General features: G+C 34.4%; 1 protein-coding gene across 1 annotated transcript in view; it reads left to right on the top strand.

Annotated features, from left to right (window-relative positions):
- ZNF385D (zinc finger protein 385D) overlaps positions 1-24,671 on the top strand; it is an 804,272-nt gene that overhangs the window by 185,797 nt on the left and 593,804 nt on the right. The window contains exon 2 of the mRNA XM_023621244.2: positions 14,277-14,495. Coding sequence (XP_023477012.1) covers positions 14,277-14,495 — 219 coding nt within the window. The remainder of the gene's footprint in view (positions 1-14,276; positions 14,496-24,671) is intronic.

Here is a 24,671-nt window from a genome sequence, read left to right on the forward strand (position 1 = left end):
GCTTAGCAATCTTATTTTAATAGATCTCAATTAAATAAACGGCTGCAGTGTATCCAGACTACAAGATGCCAGTTAAAAGTTGCCCCTAGAAAAAGGTGCTGAACCAAGAAATGAAGAAATCTCAGTAGAGAATGGCCATATACTTTCTTAAGAATTTACGCATGGCTTTTTAGATGTGAGGGGATTTTAGATTGTAAGATCTCATTTGTTACAGTCTAGATTGAAGATATCATTAGGCCCTGACTTTAGAGCCAGAGCCTGAGTTCAAAACCCAGCTCTGCCACTTATTGGCTGTGCCTCAATTTCTTCATCAGTAAATTTGAATTAATTATAGGATCTACTTCATTGGTGATGTTTAGAGGATTAAATGAATTAGTATTTGTAAGGTTTTCAACAGTGTATGGAACCTAGTAAATATTATATAAGTGTTTCTAAATTATTAGTTTTTTAAAAAACAAACACTAGGCCAGCCCAATGGCATAGAGTTAAATTCGGACCTTCCACTTTGGTGGCCCAGGGTTTGCAGGTTTGGATCCTGAGCACGGACCTACACACTGCTCATAAGCCATGCTGTGGCAGAGCCCCACACAGAAAAAATAGAGGAAGATTGGCACACATGTTAGCTCAGGGCCATTCTTCCTCACAAAAAACAAAAAAAAGAAACACTAAAAACACCCTGACATCTTCATTAGTGTTATTCCTAAAATACCTCTTAACTGCGAACACACTTCAAATATGATATTGGTGCCAATTATTCTTGAAACTTGTTTTGCACAAGACTATTTTACAAGTACAGGGATATAGTCCTTCCAGAAAGAGAATGAAATGAAGTAAGACATCAGGATTTCAGTAGGAAATTACTGCCATGGGACCAAAACCATATCAAGTTCCTGTGATCAGCTCATTCTCCCTTTGTATACACATCTCCCCTTGTATACACATAGGGAATGCCAAATCAAAATCAAAAGGTTACTTGGTGGTTATGTAATCAGGGCAGGGAGAGTTAAATGAATCAAGAGTTTTGTGATATCAGGACATTGAAATTTGCAACATCTCTCACAATAGAGATGGTCGTCCCTATGGCCGATCTTCTCTACAGAGATGGCATCCCCCGGACGGTGCTTTAATAGATCCATGTGACACTTGCCTCTCTGACTCTTTCACATGCTTTCCTGTTTGACCAATCCCTTGAAATCAGTGTTTTTTCATATATCTGGATGCCTTTGTTCAAGTGACTTCAAGTTTCCTCTGAACTTGTGCTAGCCTGGGAGCATTCTTTCTCTCCACTGTAACTTTGCAAATCTCTTTTCTGACTCATTTTGTATTAATTTCAAAGGTTAATTCTTCAGTGACTTTTCTTACTTTCCAGTTCCTAAAGAAGAAGCCTTATTTTCTAACTTCACTGTACTCTGAGTAAACTTGCTTAATTAAGCAATCGGAACGTAAAACTAAGTTGAATTTTGAAATGTTTGAAAGAATGTGACTTTTTCTACAGAAGTCTCAAGTTATGCCTGTTTCCAATTTAAGTAAAGTATTATTATTAAAAGTTGCATTAAAATAAGCCTGGGGGCTTGCCCTATGGCCTAGTGGTTAAGTTTGGTGTGCTCTACTCTGGCAATCTGGGTTCGGCTCCTGGGCAGGGACCTGCACCTCTCATTGGCGGCCATGCTGTGGTGGTGACCTACATACAAAATAGAGGAGGATTGGCACAGGTGTTAGCTCAGAATGAATCTTCCTCTGAGGAAAAAAAAAAAGCCAGCAGGAGTTTAGTACAAATTCACTCTTTCCTGCCTGTTTCTGCTATTGTCCTGACTGGATGCAGTAAAGAGAGCTCTCAGGTTAACACATGGTTTAATCTAGAAGACAATCAGCAATAATTTCCCTTTCTTTCCTGGACGGATTTTAGATACAACATAACTAACATCTCCCTTACTACCGTGCTTGTTCAGCTGGGACAGGAATCCATTTTGAAAAAAATAGACATGTGAATGCTTAATGGTTTTCATCATATTTATATAGTTGTGAATTGTTTTGAGAAAAAAAGATTGTCACTATGCATGCTTTTTGCACATGGAATTGTAGTCTAGCTTGCATTAAGGCTGCAATAAGAGTTGTTTTACTGATAAGCGTCATTGAGTTAGAAATGAGTATGATGCCGGCAATGCTATACCTAAACATTTATCTGCCATGCAGTTTCATTTGGCCTAAATGTTATCTTAGTGTTCTGTTTCTCTCCTAATCCATTGTTCATCTATACATTTATTCCCTCAAATTCACATTTTTAAAGTTTCCACAGCCTTTTCCATTTTCATCACTGGCACTTTGGATCAGATAAAGTAGATCGCTCTCTCATTTGCAAAATTATAGTTATAATGAACTGAGATTGATAGTACTTCATATTCATTGTACAGCAAAGTATATGCTGATTTCAGCATTTCTGGAAGGAAAGCCGTGTTTATTTACAACATATTTTAATTCAAATATACCTCAAAAATTAGGATTAAAAAATGACTTTTAATTTTCTTTTTAATTACCACATAGGACCACCATAAATTTAAAAATTAGAGATAGAGGGAATGACAAGTCTATAAAATCTTAGAGTGTGAGGGGAATTCATGACAGCTAGTCTACTTGCCCATTCTTGACTCTTGGGCCACCAGGACTATGCCTGGGTAGTTTCATTCTGAGAGGCCTCAATCAAAAGCAACACTGGTGCAGCCACTATGGAAAACAGTATGGAGATTTCTCAAAAAATTAAAAATAGAGGTACCATATGACCCAGCCATCCCACTACTGGGTATCTATCCAAAGAGCTTGAAGTCAGCAATTCCAAAAGTCCCATGCACCCCTACGTTAATTGCAGCATTATTTACAATAACCAAGACGTGGAAACAACCTAAGTGTGCATCAACTGATGATGGGATAAAGAAGATATGGTGTATATATACAATGGAATACTACTCAGCCATAAAAAACAATAAAATCGCCCCATTCACAACAACGTGGATGGACCTTGAGGGAATTACGTTAAGTGAAATAAGCCAGATAGAGAAGGACAATCTCTGTATGACTCCACTCATATGAGGAATTTAAACATGGGGACAAAGAGAACAGATTAGTGGCTACCGGGGAAAGGGGGAGTAGGGTGGTGGGCACAAAGGGTGAGGGGGTGCACCTACAACACGACTGACAAACAATAATGTACAACTGAAATTTCACAAGATTATAAACTATCATAAACAATAAAAGTTAATTTTAAGAAAAAAAGCAATAGTCTTGTCAATTAACACATACATTGCTGAAATTTGAGACTAGGACAATTAAAGGAAAATTTAGTGAGAAAATGTATGTGAAAATGATATATCAACTCTTAAAATCCAACCAACATTATATTGAAAAAAATTCCAAAGGCAAAACACCACGTTGCACCCAGATCAATAACGGGAACGTGAGCATGAGTGTAAAATATCACTTTCCCAAACTGGGCTACATGTTGAAGTATTGGAAGGGAACAGAACTCATTTGCCCTCCTCCTTCACTTTACAAAAGTGGAAACAGAGCCAGTAGGGTGAAGGGTTTTATGGAGCCCACACACAGGATCAGCCACTTTAGTGATCCTTGTTCTTTATATAACTGTGGTAAATTCATGACATGAACTCCTTAAAGTGATCTTTGAATTCAGCAGAGAGCTGGAGTTGACATTTAGATAAAATGCAAGCACTGACAAAATGAAACTTGTGGTTTTATACCCCACAGCTCTTCAATAGCCTTAACCTAAAGGAAAATTGGAACTCTCTTTTCTTAAATTAACTTTTTTTAGATTATAGAAGTGAAATAACAAACACATGAAGTATGTATACTGTTGAGAGCTGAATTAAAGAAAAAACTCAAGCTACGAAGAGGATGAAAAAAAATCACTAATTGTCCTGAGACCCAATATTTTGCTAAATTTCATTTCAATAAAAAGCAACATTCAAAGGGGGAATTATAATTTATTTGCCTACTAAAATTATTTTTAAATGAACATATACTTATTAATGGTAGAATATAAATATACTTTTATAAGGAACTTTTTGTTTCACGAAGAATCCTTGTTGGTGAAATTTTTCATTCTCTGGAGATCAAAGCACTTGAAATGAGCAGAATCCATCCTTTTACTTTTAAAAGGATTTAATTTTAACTACTCGAGATGGATGAAAATCTGCTTAAAAACAAAAGGAAAGAAAAGCCTCTCACCAAGGAACTTCTTTCTTAACAATAATACTGTATGTAGCCTAAATTATTCACGCTGTAGTTTAAACTCATGTATTATTTTTCTTTCATTAATAGAAATAGACAGAAGCTGAAAACCACCTTCAATTAAATAATATTCCTTTACATATTTTGAGATAGTTATTAAGGTTCTTCTTAGCTTCTTTTTAGGTGTAAGGAACCTAATTTCTCATAATTTAAATTTATAAATCTACTGTCTAACATTTAATGGTTTTCCACATTTCTTCTTAGACCCATATGCATGTCTATCATGTCTCTATTTGGAGCTTAGAGCCAAATATAATGCATTTGAGAAACGTGAGTGTAATGAAATCTTTACTAAAGTCTTCTACATATAAAAAAAATCTCTGTTGTATAATTTAACAAGTCATTTTCAATTTTGATTCTTTTTATAGGGTCTAGAATTATGGAGTTCTACAAACTTAACAATCTTCAAACTTAAGATTCAGATAATGGAAAAATATATTAAATGGTACTATATGTTAAATGGTACTAGTAGTGAAAAATGACTACATGATTTCATGTTGTTATGAATAGATTTCTACTTCTCTCTAAGTCAAAATTGATAGTGCTGTATTAGTCAATGTGTCTGGTATAGCAAATAAGTTTTCATCTTATGGAAAATTGGAACAATTTTTGGCTCCCTACCCTGGTGTGTTGAGTGTGGGGAACCAAATCCAGGCTCTGAAGGAAAGGGTGTCATGATTGATTAGTGATGTCTGCATGGATGAACATCAGATGATCCAGATCTTCATGGGGGCAATTATTTATTTATTTTTCTGTCTGTTTTACTCAAATATACCTTATATGTTTGGGGTTAGGGATACAGCTGGGATGTTTTAAAGCATTTAAGAAAAAAATACCTTAAACTATTTTTAAAAAGCTTAGTGTTGTGGGACTTTTTCTTGATGAACAAATACATGTCCTTGGAAATTTGGGTTAATTTCACTGTTAATTAATGCAGAAATGTTGGTTGGTGTATTAGTTATCTATTGCTGCATAACATTATCACAGCAACTTAATGGCTTAAAACAACACAGATTTATTATCTCATAGCTCCTGAGCATCAGGAATCCAGACATTGCTTAGCTGGGTCCTCTGGGTGCTCTCCCAGCTTGCAGCTGATGGGTGAAAAGAGAAAAGTTAAACATAAAGTATCATCTGATTGGTTAGTTAAAATGCTCTGACTCAGAGTTAAATTTCTCAGTGATATACCGGTTTCTTTCTGTGGGCCTAAGAGTTTTGGAGCAAAATGGCTCTCAACAAAATCTATCATCTGAGTCATAGGGCAAATGGGTATATGAAATACTGAATAAGAAAGCTGCTGAAGAATGTTGTGGCAGACCGTTTGATTCTTTCAGGCTCCTAGAAGTTGGTTACCAAGATATCAGCCAGGGCTGCCGTCTCATATAAAGTATGACTGGGGAAGGAACCACTTCCTCCCTCATGTGGTTGTTGGTAGCATTCAACTGCTTATCACGGTCTCCATTTCTTCTTGGCTGTTAGCTAGAGGCTACTCTAAACTCTTGGCAAGTGGTCCTCTCTGTAGGGAAGCTCATAACATGGCAGGTTGCTTTTTCAAAGCTAGCAAGAAAGAGAGAGTCTCTCCTCACAAAATAGGCATTACAATCTTGTGTAACATAATGATCTTCATGTAGTCACATCCATCCCATCATCTTTACCAAATTCTATTGGTAGAAGCAAGTTACAGGTTTTGCCTATACTCCAGGGGTATAGACTTTGCAAGGTCTGACTACTAGGATGTGGAAGGCATGGGGGCCATCATCGAGTATGTCTGCCACATTGGAAGGCATACATTTTTCAGGGTATTTTCTCTTGATATGAGAAAATATTCTCAGGCAGCTTGAAGATATCCTGAATCATCAATAGTATCTACTTTACTCCTGTGATACTGAGAGGGAGAAAAATGTGAAAGGAAACATTGAACTATGTAATTACGTCATTCTTAAAGAATGCTTATGGAAAAGCTGGATGCAGGTAATATAATGACAAAATCTGTATTACAAAAAGAGTAGACACAGACAACAGCTGAATTCACTGAAATGTCAAAATATATTTTAAGGAGACAGAGTCTATGAAAAAAAAAGAAAATCCTGCAATTTTAAGCACTGTGAATGAGAGAGAGAGCAAAACTGTTTCTTACAATAAAGAACAACTTCAGCATCAAACTGCTGAATTTGCAAGCCAAAGTTTAATCACAATAAATACCACAGTTGTACTCTTCCTTAGTGTGTAACTATCAAAAGTCGTCCTAACATCAATATAACCTACGTTTTCACCCTCTTCTCAAATTCCATGGAGACCTAGAATATTCACTTACATGGTGTGCTAATATCCCAAGTTCCTAGAAGAGTGCTGGGCATAGAGGAGATGCTTAAAATATGTTTATTGAAGCATTTTTCAACAATCCTCTGGATTCCTAGTTCTTTTCTTGACAAACTTTTACTAGATATAAGCCAAAACAATCTCTCTCTAATTTAGGTCTTTGGAAGCTTTTCTGGGGCAGCCCACTCTTAACTTTTATATAAGCTGTTTTAGATGCAAAGTAGGGTACAGATAAAAGCACAAAGATGTTTGTTGCATTCTCAAGGGAAGAGGGTTAATATTTAAAGTAGCCTTGTAAAAAAAATATGGTCTGAGAATTCAAGAGCATGGCTCATAATTCAGTCTCAACATCCCTGATGGGATGGCAAGGATCCTGGGTGGCACAAATGCAGGGGGTCATGTTTTGCCAAGGAGGCCTTGAGGACAAGACTGATTCAAGAAGAGATTCCTAAAATAAGAAAAACAGGTCAGAATATAGGAAACTATTTGCAGCTTGTTTGTAAAAAAGAATAATAAATAATAATATATTTTATAGGACTTTGAAACTTTGAGAGATAACATTGATTGGATTGAAACTTAAGATCTGCTTGATCTGTTATTGAATATAGGTTCCAATTGAAGAATGGCTTAAAAACAAAAGAGTTGCCTTTCTTTTATTTTTGGGATTAAACAATGAGCACTTGTTTGGTCTCTAGCCATGATTTCACGATGAGTCACTTGAAGAGTAAGGTAGAATTTTCTTTATCTGAGCCTTCAAAATAGAAATTCTAATTCTGAGTTTACAATTCTAAAAGCGTACTGCTTAAAAAAGGGAAAGGAATATATTTAAACATTTTATTTTGTATCTCTTCCTGCTACTCCCGGCTTAATTTCTGTATGTGAATCCTTGAATATTCAGTAAGAGTTCTATCACCTTGTGAAAGCCATGATCTTATTGAGGTTGATAAATTTAGTCTGATGCCATGATGTAATCAAAACTGTAATTGAAATAACAATCCATTAACCTTGATTTGGGCATCCTGTAATCTTCTATAATATCATTTTCTTGTCAGAAAGTAGGATATTACTAATTAAAATATACTCATTTAGAAAGTTCCAGAGTGATATTTAAGTCAGGAGACTATATAAAACTATTGCTGTTTATTAATAAAGAACTTACGATGACATATGCCGATTGATTTAGATTGTCTGCTTTTCTGTGACTTCCCTCGAGTTTACCTTTAATGTCTGACTTTTGTGCCTATATTTTGGTGAATTTATGTGGAATTCGTTAGATATGCCATATGTACATGAAAATAAAACTGAATATTGTATTTATAAATATCTGTGTATGTATTCTGTATTTATAAAATTACAGTAATGCTATTTTTGTGCCTAGTGTTATGGGAATCTCCAGATACTGTAGTTTTAATTTTAAATTCATACTGCACTCTAGTGGGGAATGAGATCAATGCAAAATTGGTCTTATGCTGGTACCTTCTAGCACTAATTACGGACTTTTTATAGGTTTAAAAGTGAAATGTAGAAGAAGGCTGTGATCTATAATTTTCTGAAAGGTGACATGCTATAAATATAATTTATGTATTTAATATTTAACCATTGTAATACAATATGTTGTTTTTTTAAGTTGGTCTGGAAAATTCACTACTGAAACAGTTTATTTGATTTCTTGCGGCATATTTTGTATATATACAAATATGTATATATGCATCTAATTTATACCATATAAATCATATAATGTCAAGAAGACAAAAGACTGGCCCATTTTCTTCCATAAGTTTTAAAAATGAGGATCAGATTTTAAAATATTCCCTTGTAAGGTTTCATTTGTGATCCTAGTTTCATGAAGCGACTCCATTTAAACTGTGCGGCCACCTTGGGCAGCAATGTCTGTCATCACTAGAACCACCTTCGAATAGCTAGTCGTTTCTTCATTTGTTCTAAGTTATTTCAAAGTAAACGAGTGCTTTTAAAATCCATTTATGATGTGACTCTGGAAATCTTATTCCCAGTAACTAGTATCCAACCACATAACAGTAGTATCGTATTTTTTTCTAACCATTTCATCCTATAAATGCTTGTTAATGATCTCCACAACATTTTACTGACTTTTAAGGTGACCTTTGAAAATTTTCTTCAAAATGACATCTTACAGCTACAATTGTGAGAGCATGTCCTCACAAATAATGACTGAATCTTCATTATATTTTTTACTTCCTTTTTTATTGAACTAGTCAAGAAGAGTTCCATAAGAACTACAAATGCTACATGAATTTGTACAGATTGTACAAAGTACAGCTTCCCTTTAGTGAAATGGTCTAGATTGATCTGTCCTCCCCAAATAGTATTTTTTTTCATTATAAAGCAATCGAGAAAGCTCTTTATAAAACACTCTATAAAGAATTTAGTATCAGTAGATTCCTCCTTTCAGAGAGAGAATTTTTGAGGACAAACTTTGCCTTACATTTGGGCAATATTTAGACCCTTACTTTTATTTTCTCAAAGAAATTGATTTTGAAAGAAGTAGGCCAAATTTATCACCTGTTGTCCTCTGTAGAAATACTATTATAACTCAAAGAATTAAAGCTTCTTATCAAATGAACTTATGATTTCTGGTTTTTTACTAAATACCTGGTTGTCATTCACCCTAACTAGTCATTTTTCAACTGTATGACCATGAAATATCTGTAGATGAAATTATTTTATTTTCATTTGGATGAAAAATGATTTCTAGATATGCTGTCAGACAAAGATTTGTAAAGAGATTTTTAGTGTTCAATATTGATTCTGTCACTGTTTTTTATGCTTTTTTTTGGTGAGGAAATTTAGCCCTGAGCTAACATCTGTTGCCAATCTTCCTCTTTTTTTCTCCCAAAAGCCCCAGTACATAACTGTATATCCTAGTTGTAGGTCATTCTAGTTCTTCTATGTGGGATGCCACCACAGCATGGCTTGATGAGCGGTGTCCACACCCAGATCCAGATCCAGAGGTCCACACCCAGGATCCAAACCCGCGGAGCCCAGGCTAACAAAGCAGAGCACACCAACTTAACCGCTCAGCCCCTAGTTCTGTCACTATTTATGGAAGCAAGTCTGTGTTAAATACATTCTACGCTTATAAGTCCCTATCTACCTCATTTAAAAAAATTCTATGGCTGGAGAAGCCACTGCAAACCCAAGAATATTTTATTTTAGTTGACTTATGTTGTTTACAGTTGTATGACTTCTGTGGGTAATTTGTAATACTCTTGTTAAAATATGACTCATTGTGCTCTAAACTGCCTGTTAGCAGATGTCATCTACTGTTGTTTTCAGTTATCCTACAACCTCAGGATTCTGGGAGATTTTAGAGGCTTGCCGTTTTGACAAGGCAGCAGATCCAAGAACAAGGGATAAAACCAATCATGAGCCTAAGAGTGGAAACTGGCTTCTTAACTGTGAAATAAAACACTGAAATTATTTGTAGGGAAAATTTTCCACTCAAAATCACATTTGATTGTCAACTAATATATAATATATTAGATACTTTTAGTTTCATACTAATGGTTGCTGATTGCTGTCATAAAGTTGAAATATCAAACACAAAATAAAATTTATGAATTCTTAATTGTATGGAGATTGGGCAGATAACACAATGTGTGTGTGTGTGTGTGTGTGTGTGTGAAAACAGCTCATCCTTCATCTTGATAGGAACCAATCACAAATGGACACAAAGACTCAATTGAGGTGTGTTAGATTATTTTCTTAGTAGGTTAGTAGGTTAGTTATTTAGAAGGCAAAGTTGAATTGGAGAAAATGGCTTGGAACCATGGTCCATAATGGATTTCCCACCCTTTCCTCTCTGAATAGAGTTTACCTCCCAAGTCACATGTGGGGCAGCTGGAGAATTCTTGGCTTTTCATTCAGGGATGTGAAACTTTTACATGTTAAGTTCGTATACGGCACCTGAAAGATAAGAATGGAATTTTAGGCTAATTTGCAATACAGAGCCAAGATAGTATGTTTTTGTGAGGAAGACTGCAGAGGTGAAGTGCCATTCTCAACACATTATATCAAGAATACGTGCTATCAACATGATTTATCACTGTCGTTAGCCTCGATTACGCTCACGGCTGAGGTAGTCTAGGTTAGGTTTCTCCAATGTAGAGTTCCTTTTTCTCCTCTTTCCATACTGCACTATTTGGAAGCAAGTCACTAAGCATAGCCCACTCTTAAGGAGTAGAGAGTTATACTCCATCCCTTCTTGAGAGGGGAGTATCATCTAAATTATTCGGAATACTTCTATATGAGAGGTTGTATCTTCTTACTCATTAATTTTTTTATATTAGTATATACTCATGGATATTTATTTCATACTTTTGGTTATAATCCAATAATGTGTTCTTAGGTTCCAGCTTTGATCCAGTCAACAGGAGTTGGCTCCTGTGTCTGTTCCCCAGTTTTTGATTATTAATCAGTCGGGTTAAACCAAGCTTGGGGTCCACCAGGGGTATAGCCTGTTTCCCTCAGGATGAGGTGGAAAAGAGCAGATCAGCACTTTCAGGGCAGTCTTGATACCAGTAGCTGGTGCTTTAATACAAATGGTGATATTTCAGCTTTTGTCTTAGAAAGCTCTCAAGTGAATCAAGACAATGTTCCGTAAATCATCTCCAAGAACCATGTTGCCTCCCTGGAAAAATATTGTTTCCAATTTTATTTTTTCTCAAGTTATGCTTGGATACATTGTTTAATATAGTTTACCAAAAATTATTTGTCTCATGTATGCCGCTCTTTAATTATTTCTACAACTCTCTAGGATTAATTTAAGCTCCAGGTCTATAAAATTACAAAACACACACAAGGAAATAGCTAATTCCTACAATAATCATTCCCAGCGTAATTCAAGTCCTTCAATCTATTACATGATGCAGTCTAGATCCACATTATTGTGTTAAGCCATAGACTTTCATAGTATCTTAGTGATTCTGGGGCATGGAGTTTCAGTGGAAAAAACATGGACAAATTGATAAAATCTTTTGGGTTCCAACCTAGTTGCCTAAAGTCTATATATGACCACTGAATTTTTTCTCAATGGAACTCAAATAAACAAAATTTTCCTTCCAGAATTTAAATGATACTTTTACCATATTGGGAGTAAAAATTACTTATGCATATTGCCTCCTATTTCAGAGAGAACCATTTGAAACATTGCAGTTTTCTTGTAAAATCTATAAATGTTTCGTGATATCACACTCCAGTCACAAGGATTTATTTGAGATTCCCTTTTTCCTCTAGTGTTCACACCACATGGTTAACATCTCTTACTTTCTATTTCCCTTAAGAGTTGTCCTTTCCTCTTCCCCCTTAATGAAAAATTAATTCTTGACCCTGGTGACATAGTCTTTACTTTCTCTTGTGATCAGGGAACCCCTCACGTGTAAGCAAATAAATCTCATAGCCTTGGAAGAAATTTCTTCTTTATTATTTTCCCCTACTAAATTGTTGACAGAAATTCTTATTTTATTGGTCAAGGTGGAAATGTGAATCAGGGAAGAAAATGTTTCCTTTCAAACATATGCATATATTTAGCAAAAATGATGTGTCATGAGGTCTCATATACTCAGACTGCCTGTGTACTTTTGTTTAGTTATAAGAAACCTAAACCATTCCTTCTGTAGGATAAAAGCTCTTTTTTCAGCTTATTCTTTCAAATATATTGATTCATTCTTTTTACAATAAATGTAATAAGTGGTCATGTAAAATTTCGAAAATATTGAGAAGATGGCAAAAAAGCTATTCTAATCTCACCATTTAGAATTCACTGCTACTAATATTGTCTTATTTGTGTGTTACATACTTGTGAACACATTATATATAAATTTACAACTTGTGCTTGTTTTTCCCTTATTATATAGAAATAATTTCCTATATATTGGCTTTTTTTGGCTATACAATATCACAGTAATTAAATACACCATAGTTTACTTAATTTTTTTCATTACTTACTGATATTTGAGATAAAAGACATTAAAAATATAAATCAACTCTAGAAAAAAGAAGTTTTGAAACATTCTGAATATAGCCTGGAGTACATAAATTGCTTTAATTATGTAAAATAAGAAAAGATAATATGTTTGTACATTTTTCTTTAACTAAAATTATGTAATCATTTACATAGCCTATAAATTTTCTTTTAAATGTGACCATTTAATATGTATATTTAATATTATTCTAATAGAGGCTACCTGAGTAAGAAAGGTAAACTTTCTTTTTTTAAAAGAGGTTAATGTATTTTAAATAAAGTAGTCCCCCAAAGAAGCATGAGTTATATACTTAATATCTTTTACTCCTTTTGGAAATTGGATACTTTAACATCCTTTAGGAGATTTAAGTATTAGGTGTTTGGCTTGAGTTCAGTAGTTAGATTTTCTTTAACTTTACCAGCAAACTGGTCTTTACATATTGTTAAAATTATTTGGACATTTCTTCTCTCATTTGCCTACACCAAAGCCCGTGCCCTTCCCATCGTTTTCAGTACGTTTGTCCAATGACAAGGATCATCCTCGTCTTGCTCATCAGTTTATCTCCAGCACTGAGGACAGTGCCTGCCACAGAGTTGGCAACTGATAAACACATGTTAAAATAGTGATTGCTTTTCTCTGCCAACATTTCCACAGACTATAAAATAACTCCTTGAAGAATTTGCAAAACTGGAATGGGGAAATCATATCTGGACCAAGAGAGTTCTGCAGAGTCTCATGTAGTGAAAGCACAGAGAAATTATTTTTTATTCTTCATTATTATTTATTATTTTAAGGAGCCTTTATTATTTTAGCTGATTTGTAAATTAATGGTAGGATATGTACTGCAAAAGTTACTTTACTTATTGCCATGTTAAGGCCAGAGATGCTGGAATTGTCAGTCGCCCTTTGTTCTTAGATTTGAGAATAGAAAACCTATATTTGTCCAAAAATAATACCTCCTATGTAATACATAGGTCACTCACACTTGTTTTGCACCCAGATTATGAGGCTATCTTGGGTATTCAGAATCTCTGTTGTATTTCAGGTATACAATATAAAATTTTAGATACTGAAACAGTTTTAGCATTTTTGTATGTGTAGGATGTGTCCATCCAGATGTAAGTGACTTTACTTAATTGATAAGAAATATAAAAATAAGAGAATTTTATCTAATTGAGTCAAAATGGAAATATCTAATTCATAAATACATGCTAGAGAACAAGATGATGAAGAACATGGCATTCGGAGATAAATAAAACTGCATGCTTGTCCCAACTATACCATTTATTAGCCATGGGACCCTGGGCAAGTTGTTTAACCACTCTAAACCTGAGTTTCTTCAGCTGTGAAACAGGAAAAATTATAGTGCCTGTTCTACTGTGATGATGATTAAATGAGATAATGCATGCTAAACACTTGTGGGGCATTTAACTCCGTATTTGACATAGAAAAAAACAAGTAAAATGTTTGCCATTTCTATTGGATTAAAGAGGCTATTCACTTTGGATAGTATGAAAGCAGCCTATTAAAATGGGAGGAAGTGGAAAATTTGAATTCTAAGTGTCTAGAACAATCATTGTTTGCTACCCAATTAAATAACCTGAAGGAATCCAGAAATCTTCATTGGTTTGTTCATAACTTTCTTTGCACCTCTAGATTTCACGTGTGCACAAGATGGAGAGAGCGAGGCTGAGTTTTTACCTGATGACTTTGAAGAAAAAACAGAAAGAGAAAAGAAACATACCAATTTCACTTTGTGCAACGTCTGTAACATTCAGCTAAATTCGGCCGCTCAAGCACAAATCCACTACAATGGCAAATCACATCAAAAGAGATTAAAACAACTCAGCAATGGGATGCTGAAAAATGACAATGGTAAGTTTTGCTAAAAGTGTATTCTCGATTTTACATCATCGACTTAAGTTATTTGTGTACCTGCAGATGTGAAACTGAAAGAATGGGCTAATGTCTATTTTCAAAACCAGGACAAAATATTAAACAGAAGCTTTATCAGCAAAGTACATTAAAATAAATAATTGCTTACAGCTTTTTGGATGAAAAAGGCAAATTTTGTTTGTTGTATAAACCCAACTATATTAGCATTGTGATTATGACTCACTGGGACATTGGCTATAATTCGACAAAGTTGACATTAGAATTCCTTGATGTTTGCCTTTAATATAGTTTTTTGGAAACAGACATCTTTTTACATTTTATATAAAAAATATTTTTTGTTTGTTTTTTGCACGTTAGGGGGTTTAGTTAGTAAGATTGCAATTGATTTTAAATAGTTACATATCTTTTCAAGTAGGTGTTTTAACCAATAAAATCTGATCTATTAGTATGTACAAATTGTTTAAATTTGCTAATGGGAATTAATGGTTTGTTTAATCACCTTAGACCACTTTTTTAAAGGATGCATAGAATTTACAAGTAAACGGATTTAAAAAATAAGATCAAAGTGCTTTTGGTAACAAGTGGAAAGTTATTAGAAAAACCATGGAGAGGCGAGGAAGCGGTGGGTGAACTCCTGCCTCGGGGACTTTGGAAAACTAAAGCAATAGCAGCTACAAAGAGTTACAATATTGTTTTCTGGTTGGATGTTTCACGTTTGATAAATAAGATACGTTTTATCTAAATTTTAATGATGTTTAAAAATGAGATTGAATTGTGATCTTTTCTAATATTTGATGCCATAAAAATTTTTTAGTATGATTTTGTAGTTTGCTTCACGGCCACCAAATAATGAGAAGAAAGAAACAGTACATTTTTTAAATGGAAATTATTTCTGCCTTGCTTTGTGTTTTTTGGTATGAATGAGTTGGAATAGTCTAATAGAAAACACTCCGTGTTTCTCTTTCTATGATGTAATTGGTCAAAGAGATATAAAAACAAAAATAGTCACCAAAAAGTAATAGAGAACTACTAAATTCTGTAGGCAAAAGATGAACTATTAAGGCAAGTGTACTTACTGTGTTCAAAAATATGTATTTCACAGTCTCTATCTTGAACTCCTTAAGGGAAATCTATTCCCTGTCATTGACAGTCAGGTAAAATCATCTTAAGCACAGCATGATTCAATTTCACGTTGTTTTCTGTAAGTTTGTGTTAATGGTAAAGGTGTCAGCTTTGGTGTTGTACTTCACCTACCTTGATATTTACAAACCTCTGGGGAAGTAATAAAGGCTATCATAGAAAGAGACTAGGACAGAAGACATGCCTGGCTTAGATACTCACATCAGAGCTGGTCCCACACAAAATTTAGACTGGTCAAAGACTTTCCAGTCACAATGCTAGGAATGAGTTTTCTCAAAGTGAATATTTTAAAATAATTGTATCAATACACTTGTTATGGGCTAGCATTGTACTAAAGCCTTTAGGTATATTTTCTTATTTAATTTTTCATCAAAACCAGAGAGATATTGCCATTATCTTCGGCTTACAGATGTGGAAATTGAGGATAACATGGATTGAACAGTGTGCTGAAGGTCACACAACTATTAAATGGTCAAACTAGCCATCAAATTCAGGTCTTATTCATTTAAATACCTGTACTTCTAAAGGCTACTGTCTACCCACAGTGAATAAATTGTAGAAACTGCGCCTTTCTTTATCCAAAGAGAGAAATCATTTTAAGAGGACATAAAAAAGTAAAACTCTATCATATGAATTGGTCAGCAATGCATTGATGAATATGGTGTTTAACAAAATTTTATTGCTACATTTTCTATTTATATTACTTTTTTCCAAGGCTTTCTTTTTTTTTAGTATCATCATGTTAGTGAAAGTCATTAACAAAAAATATGAGTTAATGGAAGCACTTGGTTTAGGTCATATTAGTTTGGCCTGAAATTATGTGTCAGAGGAGCCCTCACCTTTAACAACAGGTGGATCTAAATGCAAGCAATTAATCTCACAATTTAGTTAGTACTTTTCATTAACATGGAAATATAGTCCTTATTTTACATATGCTGTATCTCCTCGCTCTGAAAATGTACCTTTTCAGGTCTGTTGGGGATAATAAAGGAGCCCAATTCCAAATTTTAGACACCTAATAATGGTCATCCCTTTGCCTACACAGAGACCAAGGTGAAAATAAGGATTACGAAAGATGATAGATCTTACAAATTCTTAGTCAAGAGTATTATCATTGTTAGTTTTCTTAGAGAAAGATATGGGAGGTATTTTATTCTTCTCCTTGGACGTGCATAGTTGCAAAAATGACTGCTGTGAACTTCTTCCATCTTCATAAAATCCTCCTCTCAATTTAGATTTCAAATGGGAAATAAAGTGGTGTCAAGAAAGGAATATGGCAATAGAGATGCTTACCTGAATTCATTCAACCCAGTACATAATTTGTGTATTTTTAAGAGTGCAAATAAAAGAAATAATAGACATGGAACTAAGTTTTTATTACTCATCCAGGATTGTCTAAATGGAAAAAAATATCATTTCTATCTTGAATGATTGTAGAACATTGTATAATCACATGCCTGGAGGCGTATCCTAATATGCACTACAAAGAACCAGAACGAACAGGAGAGACAACCAACATATCTAAAATATAGTTTCTATGATTTCTCATGTCATCGCTCTTATTACAGAAAGTGATCTGAAGATCACAGTGAAAAAAGTATATCGTGCGTGCAAGTTAATTAGGAGGGCCATTGTTCCCACATGTAAGACTTCAACATCTGGCATTTCCACTTCAGTGTCTGACAGTGCTGCACTCTTTGCAGAAGTAAAGTTGTCTAGAACACATGCTCACCACCTGAGTGCATGCTGTCCTGAGCTCCCGAGGTCCCAACTGCTGAGGTGGGAGTGTTGCCTGTTGGGTTCCTCCCCAGGCATTGCCCTCAGCTAAAGGGAGCTACCTCTCCTGAACTTGCTCCCTCCCTGAGGGCAGCCTGCAGAAAGTCCCAGCTCCTTGCCTTAAAAATGAGTGAACATCTCCAACAGGCCATCCCAACTTCAGATTTCCTGATGCCACTGCTGCAATTCGATCACAGTCCAACCTCACCCCGTACCCAGTCATGTTTCCCTCATGCCTCACAGGTGTGGATCTCTAGTCTACCACTTGCCCACAAAATCTTCATGTCGGGGTCGCCTTCCTGGGATCCATCTAAGATACCACCAGTGAATTCTATAGTCAAATAAGTAATATGTATAATATGTTTCATTATGCAAAAGAAAATAAAATTAATACTTTCTCCCACTTTATTTTCCATTTGATGCCTGTGATTTAAGAGTTATCATCAAAAATGCAAAAGGGATGAAAAGTGAACTAGTATTTATTGTTCCAGGTACTTTATATACATCATCTATTGAACCCCTTTATATACATCATCTATTGAACCCCAGGCAACAGTTCTGCAAAGCAACTGTTATGACCTCTATATTACAAATAAGATAGCCAAAAATCAAAGGGAATAAGAGACTTGGCAAATAACTCTGTTTGTTGCCTGTCTACATTATCAGCAACATACTAATCTCCCTGGTAAACTTACATTCTACTGTCAACAAAATTATGCCATACACTTAGATATTTTCTTATGTTATTGAGTTTATGTCGTTTTTTTAAAGCACTTAAATTATTACAACAAAGCAGCTGTTTGCTTAAATTTTCTTCACCAAATCTAACTGCTGAAAATATTTTGTGCAGAATAGAGCCATGAAAATAGGTCATTTTGTAATGTGTGTTCTCTTTTATTTCAGAAATACATTTATTTCTGTATTAGGATACTTTTTGATGATGAGGTAAGATACAGAAGTGGCAGAAAGATATTCTATAATTGAAAGTTGTTGAAATGTGTAGACTTTCTTATATTCTAGAGATTCCATGCTTCACTCTCTCATGAAAACTATAAACCAAAGAAATTCCAATATATACTGTGTGGCTTATTAAATTTATTTTTGGAAAAGGTCTTTGATTTCATATTTATGAGGAAATTAAGTTTTGCAAATAATAATTATTTTCTGATGATTAAAATTGTCCCATCTGGGCTGTACACAAATGTACAAAAATAAAATAAAAATCACCAAGAATCCTGCAAAGGTAATTAATTACAAACTTTTTTCAGAATTCTACCAGGTATGCAAATAAATATAAGTAAGCAGTATTATATGTATGATATTACATTTATTATAACATAATAGTGTTTGAAAATCATCACCTTTTTATGAATTCATATTTTAAAATTACCCTAAAAAAATTAATAAAGGATTTGAGATTTCTGGCTGTTAGATTTTTCTCACATTTGTCATTTTGCTTTCCAACTATGTGATATATTCTGTAATGGAAAAACCGAAACATTAAACATTATAATGAAGTATAAAATGAAGCATCAGAAGGCTTTTATCAAAAACCAGAAATTTGAAGATTAGAATAAAAACGCTTCCTTCATTCATGAGAGCATTTTGGAATATATTGCAAAGGGTACAACTTTCAGGATTTTTAAAGCTTTATGGTCAACTAATTTAATTCAATTTCATGTGCTTATCATAATTAAGCTGTTATTAATGCTTGTTGAAGGACTGAGTAACAAGCTGGCCTGTTGTGGCAGCTTTATTTTAGTCACACAACCTTCATCATATTTAAGTTATTTTATTAAGCCTAGTTTTCTATTTTTATTGCGCTGAAACTGCTATCAAATAATTCAGTTTTATCTAACAGTATTCTAGCCTCTTTCGGTGCTCATTGTTTTGTAACACATAAATCTAGAATATTGTTGCCGTTATCTATCCTCTTAGCATTAAATTTTCTTTTATTTAACAGTAAAACTAAATAAAATTTTACTTTCTAGGTCTCACTGATAGATTTTCTTTTCTCTTTCCATCGACTGTCCCAGATGAGGTTTAAAGTGTTAGCAGATTTTCAATTTACAAGCTGTTCCTTCTCTTGCAACACTGATAGTTAATAAAACCAAAATAGCTCCGTAGAATCTTTCTGGTAGCTCAAGCCTTGATTTTTGTATATAAATTCCTCATTTATATATAAATTCATCTCATCTTTGGTCTCCAAGGACTACTTGTGCTTTTGTAGAATGTCAGTAGACTAATTAGAACTTGCCAGTACATTTGTGGATTCGTAGTGATCCCTTTGGGGGTCATTTTATTTAATAATGATAACTGCTTTTCTAATAATGCCTTATCCATATTAGCATATGACATATTTCAGTGTAGCAATAAGGAAAATTGCCTTGTTCATACTTCTCTTTTATTGACCATATCAGCTAAGGGGAGGCAATGAAAAGATGCTGATACCGAACTGCCCAATGTTATATAATAAGACATTTGTTCTTGTTTGAGTGATCTAAGTTTCTTTTTTGTCACTGAGGGAAAAAATATGGGAGAAAATGACAAATGTTCATTTTACCACGTTCAAATTTTGAGTAGGCTTGGCTTCAGTTTTCAATTTTTTTCTCCCTAAAGAGAAAACATATGGATCGTTTCGAAAGGGATAGACTTCTAGCCACCGGCTACTTGTTTCACCTGGACTTAACACTAATTCCATTAAAAGACGCCATCTTTCTCAACATGGAGATTTATTTATCTAGTCTGTGTCCTTAAGAAGTCTCTCTTTACTGAGATAATGGTGAGATTTTACAATCTGAGGCTGATAATTCAGCCTGGTCTGTCTGGAGACCCCTCTAGCAGCTACTGTACCCAAGAAGTGTACTCCAGTTCTTCATGGCCATTATTATCCAGGAAAAATTGGATGAAGTGACCATTAAAGGAAGTCTTAAGAGAAGGAAAAATGAATTAGATGTGTGCCATTTAGTTTGACAGTAGAATTTATTTGGGATAGAAGAGATTTCCATTTGTGATTCTCTGTGTGTATATGTGCACGCATGTTTGGGAAAGTTGGAAGAATTGCAGGAATTGGGAGCTTATTGCAGTGGTAGTATAAACTGAGAGCAGAATAATTTTTTTTTTGCGTCTGAAGCTCAAATCCATTTAGCACAGGTGGAACTACCTCTTGTTTCCTCACCTTTCGCCTCTTTTGGTCACTAACCACCTTCAGCGGTAACATCTTCCAGGACAGTGTTTTTCTACCCTACAAACTTGGGGAAATGACCACTTTTCTAGTTTTTAGGTTTGAAAGTACGAGATTTTTTCAGTTTTGTTCTATTTCCTCTATATTTCCCCTAAAAGTAGTTTTCCCATGATAACAGAGTTAGTAAGTAATAGAGATGTGATTCTTTTATTTTTATTGAATTTTAGTGCACATACAATATTATATTAGTTTCGGGTGTACAACGCAGTGATTCAACATTTTTATACATTATGAAATGATCACCACGATGTCTAGTTACCATCTGTCACCATACAGTTATTACAATGTTGTTGACTGTATTCCCTATGCTGTACATTACATCCCCATGACATTTATTTTACAGCTGGAAGTTTGTGCCTTTAAACCCCTTCACCTATTTTGTCTACCCTCCCACCCCCTCCCTAGATGGGATTTTTTAATGTATGAATTTTCCTTTCCTAAACAATTTATTTTAGCTTTGGAGGCCAACCCTACTTAAATTGGCTTCCCAATTTCTACAGTTTCACTCCCAGCGTGGCACAGTTCATCTTTTTGTGCTTGTTTCTCAAAAACACTAAGGAATGGTATGAGCATGTGTGTGTTTTTAAGATGGTATCATAGATTAATTCATTAAATAGACTTTTAAAATATTAATTTTAAATCTTTAAATAACAGATAAGAAAGGAATTTTCAAAAATAGCAGTCCATATATGTGTGTTTACTCTCCTTGTTTCCAAAATTGCAATGATGTGACCCAGGAAATTGAGAACAAAAGTAAGAGAGTCCATAGCAACAGTGCACACTTGAGAAGGTAGAGTAGGAATTTCTGGAAAATGAGATGAAAATGAAGTAAAACACTCTAAACACAATTAGAAAACCCAAAGGTAGAAAAAAAGGGCTCTATAACTTAGGTTTCTAACAAAACTTCAGAATATCTCTAAGGTTAATCTGAAGTAGCCTTAAAGGTGGAGCTCACTGTTTGATGAACATTGTGATGAATTTGCTTATGTTGGTTTGCAGTTAGAAGCTGGGACATAACTGACCTGTCCAGCCTAATCACGGAAAAGTAAAGAGAAAATGAGTCTGGGGACACAAGCCAGAAAGCTCAGAAAGTGAATATCTTGATGGGGTCAAAGATAAGAGAGGATAGGGAGACCAGACATGTCTAATGTGAATTTTTAATTTGTTACTTTTCTAATGTGTGCTGTAATTCCTTCTTACGTCTCACCTATGGAATCTCCAGTAAAGACAACGTTGCTTACTGACATTTTATGTGAGATTAGAGTCCTTCTTGGGGAACTGAAATGGATGCCAAGACTATATCCAGGTGGAGGTTGACTATATGCACACTGGTGAAAAGACAAAGGATGGATTACGTATGCATTACCCATTTTCAACTACTTATGTCAGGTATGGTGTTGAAATCAAAGATATGAGCAAGAGATATTGACTACTCACTTAAAATTTGCCAATCTTGAGAGATAAGAAAACATGAACATAAATTTCAATTCAAGATTTTGCTTGAAAGAAAATGTGATGAAGAAACACATATGATTTTATTTCAGTGATTCAATAAAAGTATAAAAATACAGAGGATTGTGTGAAGTAATCAATGAGTAAGAGGTAAAGCAACTATGGTTTCAAAAGTAGAAGAATAAAATCAGAATTAATATAAGACTATTTAACTACCTTAACACGGAATAAAAAAATTCTTGTGTATGCAATAGTAATTCTGATGAATAATTCATATTTTCCGATTTCAAAGAAGCTTACAGTCTTCTAACAAAGACAGTTGGTGCAAAATATATAATTAACAGGAGAAATAAAATAGTGAATACAGCCTGAATGAGGAATTAACACGGTTCTCATTTAGAGCCCTGTTTGTATGCTGTGTGCTGCTGTGAGGTTCATTTATAATAGTATGGTTGATGTTAAGAAATTGAACAGGAAAAAGGCTGATTGGAGGATGAGTAACAAAGATGATAACTTGACCTATGGATATATTCAGTTTGTACTATCAAGACATTGGTTTTATCCTCACTGGTAGAATAGCAACAGCTGAGGGAGTGATAAGCCAAAAGAAAGAAGAAAAGGGAAGCTACCTTAAAATTTAGTTTTTGTCATGTGGGAGGAAGAGAAAGGATATCCTAGGAGATAACGAAGGTGTCAGAAATATAAAGGATAAGTAATGTTTGTTGTGCATTTACTTTGTTGTAGATATTATTCTAATAACTACCTGTGTGTTTATTCAATCATATTTTTATAAATTAGTATAGTTATTAGTATCCATTATATAGATCAATAAAGTGAGACAAAGAAAAGTAAAATAACTTGCCCAGGATCACCTAGCTAGAGAAAGATGGAACCAGAACCTCAACCCTGGCTAGCTAGCTCCAGAGTCCATGCTCATATCCATGATGCTACATCAGCTCTCAAGCCTGGAGAACAACTTGGAATGTTCCAGGGTTCAGAAGTCAAAGGAGAGAATTTCAGACAAAAGGAAGAGGTTAACCTGTGGGGACTGAAGGCTTTTTTCAGAGAGGTCAAGAAAGGCAACCTCTATTGGAGATGTGGAAATTGTAAAGTGTCAGGTTATTTTTGAGAAATTATTTCAATGAAGTGAGAAAAGCAGAATCATATTTTGAGAGGTTAAGACAGTATTTCTCTAACTGTTGATCTTTAGACTGCCTATTTCAGAATCACCCTTAGTGCTTTTTAAAAGTTCAGATTCCCTGAGTATACATTCTAAACTCATATAATTGGGATTCTCCAATAACAATTAGTCACAAGAAATAGAAAATCATTAAGAGGGGGTGGAGAAGGAAGAGGAATGGGATGGCCATGGCCTAATTTGCATACTTCCATAGGCAACAAAACTCTGCTATGGAGGCATTTTAGTGACCATCTGTTTTTAACACGTGCTGGGAAAAGACTAATTGCAAGCCCATGAGACTAATCAAAGTGTTTCTTGTTGTTATATTTTCAGTGATGTGTTAGGGAGTCTCATAGATCTGCAAGTCATGAAATCAAATGACTATCGCCCTCTAAATCCAGCTCTGGTGTGAGCATTGGAGGTAATTTGAGGAGCAGATATCCATCTGTGAAAGGGTGGGAGGGTGATGTACACCATAGTTTGCATCTGGTCTTGCTCTTTTCCTTGGAATTCTGACCATCAAATTTTACAATTTCATCACAAAAGAGTGACCAAGTGTGTATACTTTATCCCAAACTACTTCTTTCAGCAATATTTTGTATATGTTTATTCTTGTTACATTTTCCGTTGCTGAGGATGTTGTCTTCATAAAGTGGTAAGTCATTTTGTTCCCAGAAGTATATTTGCATTTGTCACCTGATAAATACTTGTTGCGCAATTATCAATATATGTTGATGCGAAGTATTCTGTCTTGTCTCTTTTACTCCTTTCCTACACCAGCCATATACATGCTAGAATACCTCGCTCTAGGATATCTTGATGACTGAGAAAGTTACTGGGACAAGGAGTCTTTAGGTTTTTTCCTTTGCATTTCATCTCCTGTCTAAAATTCAAAGTCCTTACTCGATAAGTATATTTTTACCCTGGGATATCTGAATACTCTTTTGAATACTGTTACCTTCCCTTATGTTGAATTCATCCATTATTAAATGTAAAAGAGACCCAAGTTGAAAAATGTTAACAAAAACTATATGATCCTTATTTTCTTTCAACAAATTTGAGAAACGTTTTTATTACTTTTTAAAAAGACAATAAGAGGTTTAGAATTATACTTAGTTATTCTAATTTAAAAATCCACTTTTAATGCAGAAAACATTTAATAAAAATAGGAACAGTTTCACTTTACTATTTAAATCTTTTAGACAGGATTGCCTAAACGTTTGAGACAATAAATTAGAATAGTGTCAGAAAAACCTAACACATCTTGTAGGTGTTCAATAAATATTGACTTAAGATTATAATTCTGTCAGTCACATTTTATTTACTCAACTAGTCAAGGACTCCATTTGCCAACATGACTAAT

The sequence above is a fragment of the Equus caballus genome, chromosome 16 (assembly GCF_041296265.1).
Source record: "Equus caballus isolate H_3958 breed thoroughbred chromosome 16, TB-T2T, whole genome shotgun sequence".
NCBI lineage: Eukaryota > Metazoa > Chordata > Mammalia > Perissodactyla > Equidae > Equus > Equus caballus.